Source organism: Alligator sinensis, unplaced genomic scaffold (assembly GCF_000455745.1).
Source record: "Alligator sinensis unplaced genomic scaffold, ASM45574v1 scaffold1282_1, whole genome shotgun sequence".
Lineage (NCBI taxonomy): Eukaryota > Metazoa > Chordata > Crocodylia > Alligatoridae > Alligator > Alligator sinensis.
Genome location: NW_005843239.1, coordinates 133,435 through 135,816, shown reverse-complemented (window position 1 = coordinate 135,816; position 2,382 = coordinate 133,435). Strand labels below are relative to the sequence as shown.

General features: G+C 63.0%; 1 protein-coding gene across 1 annotated transcript; it reads right to left on the bottom strand.

Annotated features, from left to right (window-relative positions):
• Nucleotides 1-568: 568 nt before the first annotated feature.
• Nucleotides 569-1,768, bottom strand: LOC106723164 (killer cell lectin-like receptor subfamily F member 1). Its single transcript, XM_025194538.1, has 3 exons — nt 1,594-1,768; nt 1,097-1,255; nt 569-708 (listed from the first exon to the last, which is right to left on the bottom strand). The coding sequence occupies exons 1-3, from the start codon at nt 1,766-1,768 to the stop codon at nt 569-571; spliced, it is 474 nt and encodes a 157-aa protein (XP_025050323.1).
• Between the last annotated feature and the right edge of the window lie 614 nt (nt 1,769-2,382).

Sequence of the window (2,382 nt, the reverse complement as noted above, 5' to 3'; positions counted from 1 at the left end):
ACCCACAGCTCAGGCCCCATCCCAGCCTGCCTGACCCATGCAGCGCCCTGCCTGGGTCCAACCCCACTCCCCCAGCCCACGGGGCCATTCAGCCATAGGCCGCGGAACGGGGTGGGCCACCCAAGCCACGGCCCGGCCAACCTTTACACATTCATTTATATAACCCACAAATGTGCGCTTGTCATTCAGGCTAAAACTGCAAACCTATTTTTTAACTGGATAGCTAGCTAAATAGCAAGCTATACTTCTGCTTTGTTTGTGCCTGACGTGACATTTCTGACCGACGCATGTCATTACATAAATTGCCTGTGCGTACGATCCAGCTAATGTCACAAAAACTCATTCAGGACATCAGGAACAGGCTGCAGCGGGGCTGCCAGAGCCAAGCCCAGTCCATACGGGCAGCTCCAGGCACAGCCTGGGGATCAAGGCTCCTGGCAGCCCCCCTTGCCCGCACTGCACGGATCCTGTCCTCCCACCCAGTGCAGCCCCCGCCCTGACTCCACTCCCTGCACAACATGTGTCGGAGGAGCTGAGTTTTATCGCAGGCCGAGGACCCGGATGCAGCTCACCCTAGGTATGTAGTCCCGTCGATCCAAGTCCATCTTTTAGTGGCCACATTGTACTGGAGCCCAATCCAGTACCTGGTATATATGCTGCCAGGGAATCTCTGGGAAGGGAGCGACCCGTCAGAAACAGCCCCAGGGCTGGAGGACAGGGGGCAGCTGAGGCCATACTCCCCATGGATGGGCAGCAGGAGGGGGACAGCAGGGCAGGGTCATTGGTTGCAGCAGCTCCCGCACCTGCCCTGGGTGGCTGCACACATCGAGGACCCCCACATCAGCTCCAGCTGTTCCTGGCCCCAGCCCCTTGCAGGATGCAGTGCAGCCAACGGACAGGGGTGGTACAGACGGGCCACCGCGGCAGCCAGCGCTGCACCAGCCCCTCCATAATGCTTTAGCTGTGTCCAGACCCAGGGAAATGCCCCCAGGGTGGCTGCCCTGCCCTGCCCTGCCCCCAGCATCTCACTCCCAGGCAGGTTTTCAATCCCAGCCTTCACCAGGCACCACCTTCCCACTGTTCCCCCAGACCCCGTGGCCCCATACCTGTGTGGTTGTGCACTTCCAGTCCCGGAAGATGAGGAGCCGGGAGAATTGACCTGTACATGCCTCTCGGCTTTCTGTCCAGGTTTTCTTCTCATTGAAGAAGAGCAGACACTTCCCGCAGTACAGCACCCAGGGCTCCAAGCAGCAGTCTGTGCACACACAGCTGCTTGCACCCTCACCGCTGTCAGTGCCAGGGCCACGGGCTGCTGCCAGGGTGCCACGGAGCCCCAGGGACTGCCCGCAGCCCAGCCGTGGGTTGGATGTGGTGGGAGGCAGGCAGCACCCAGGCCACAGGGAAGCAGGGGAGGGGAGGACAGAAGGTTTGGGAGAGCCAGGCCAGGACCCCGAGGTTCCCTCCGGCAGCAATGCCCCCACCCGCTCCTCACAGGGCCTGGGCTCAGTGCTGCCCAGGTGAGGAAGGGCCGTGCAGCCTGGACCTCCATCCCTGGAGGTGCCCCACTCCCCTCCTTGCCCCACCCTGGGGTACCTGTGACCTGGCAGATCTGTGCCAGGGCTCTCGAAGATGCATTCAGCTTGTGCTCAAGGTCCTGGGCATGCTTCTTCACCTGCGCCAGCTCCACCCTGGTCTCATGCAGCTCTGCCTGGCTGTGGTTCCCCTCCTGCCCTGCTTGGGCCCGCTCCTGTTGCTTCTGGATCCTCATCAATGCTGCATCTGCCTTCCCCAGCTGCTGCCCCTGCTGCCAGCCTGCGGGCAAAGGTGCTGTGGCCACGACATGGGCAGGGCCCCAGTGGTCACACCTCCACCCAGCCCCTGTGGACATGGGTACCAGGCAGCCAGTGGGAGTCTCCCAAGGCAGTGCCAGGGCATGGGCAGAGGCTTGAGGGAGCCTGGCAGACACCTGCAGGCAGCCTGGCACCAGGGCCAGCCGGGCACCAGGGCACCAGCCAGGCCCACTCTGCACTGCCCCCTCCCATGGGCACTGGCCCCAGCACTGGGTGTCCCTAGATGACACCCCCCCAGTGCAAATACCCACCAGGGCCATCTCCAGAGTCATTACAGCTCCTCCTTGGCTTGGGGACCTGCCCTTTCCCCCCAGCTACCCTTTCCCCCTGCACAGGTCATGCCCCCAGGCAAGGCTGCCCTGTGTCCCCATGATGCTCCAATGCCTGCCCATCTCCCCCCACCCCGCACCCCTTGCCATCCCTGTGGGCCCCTACTCACAGAAAACCCCCAGGGCGATGGTGGTGGCCAGTAGGACAAGGCAGGCTGCCAGCAGGACCAGGGGCAGGGGCTGCGCGCTGCACCGGGGATCTG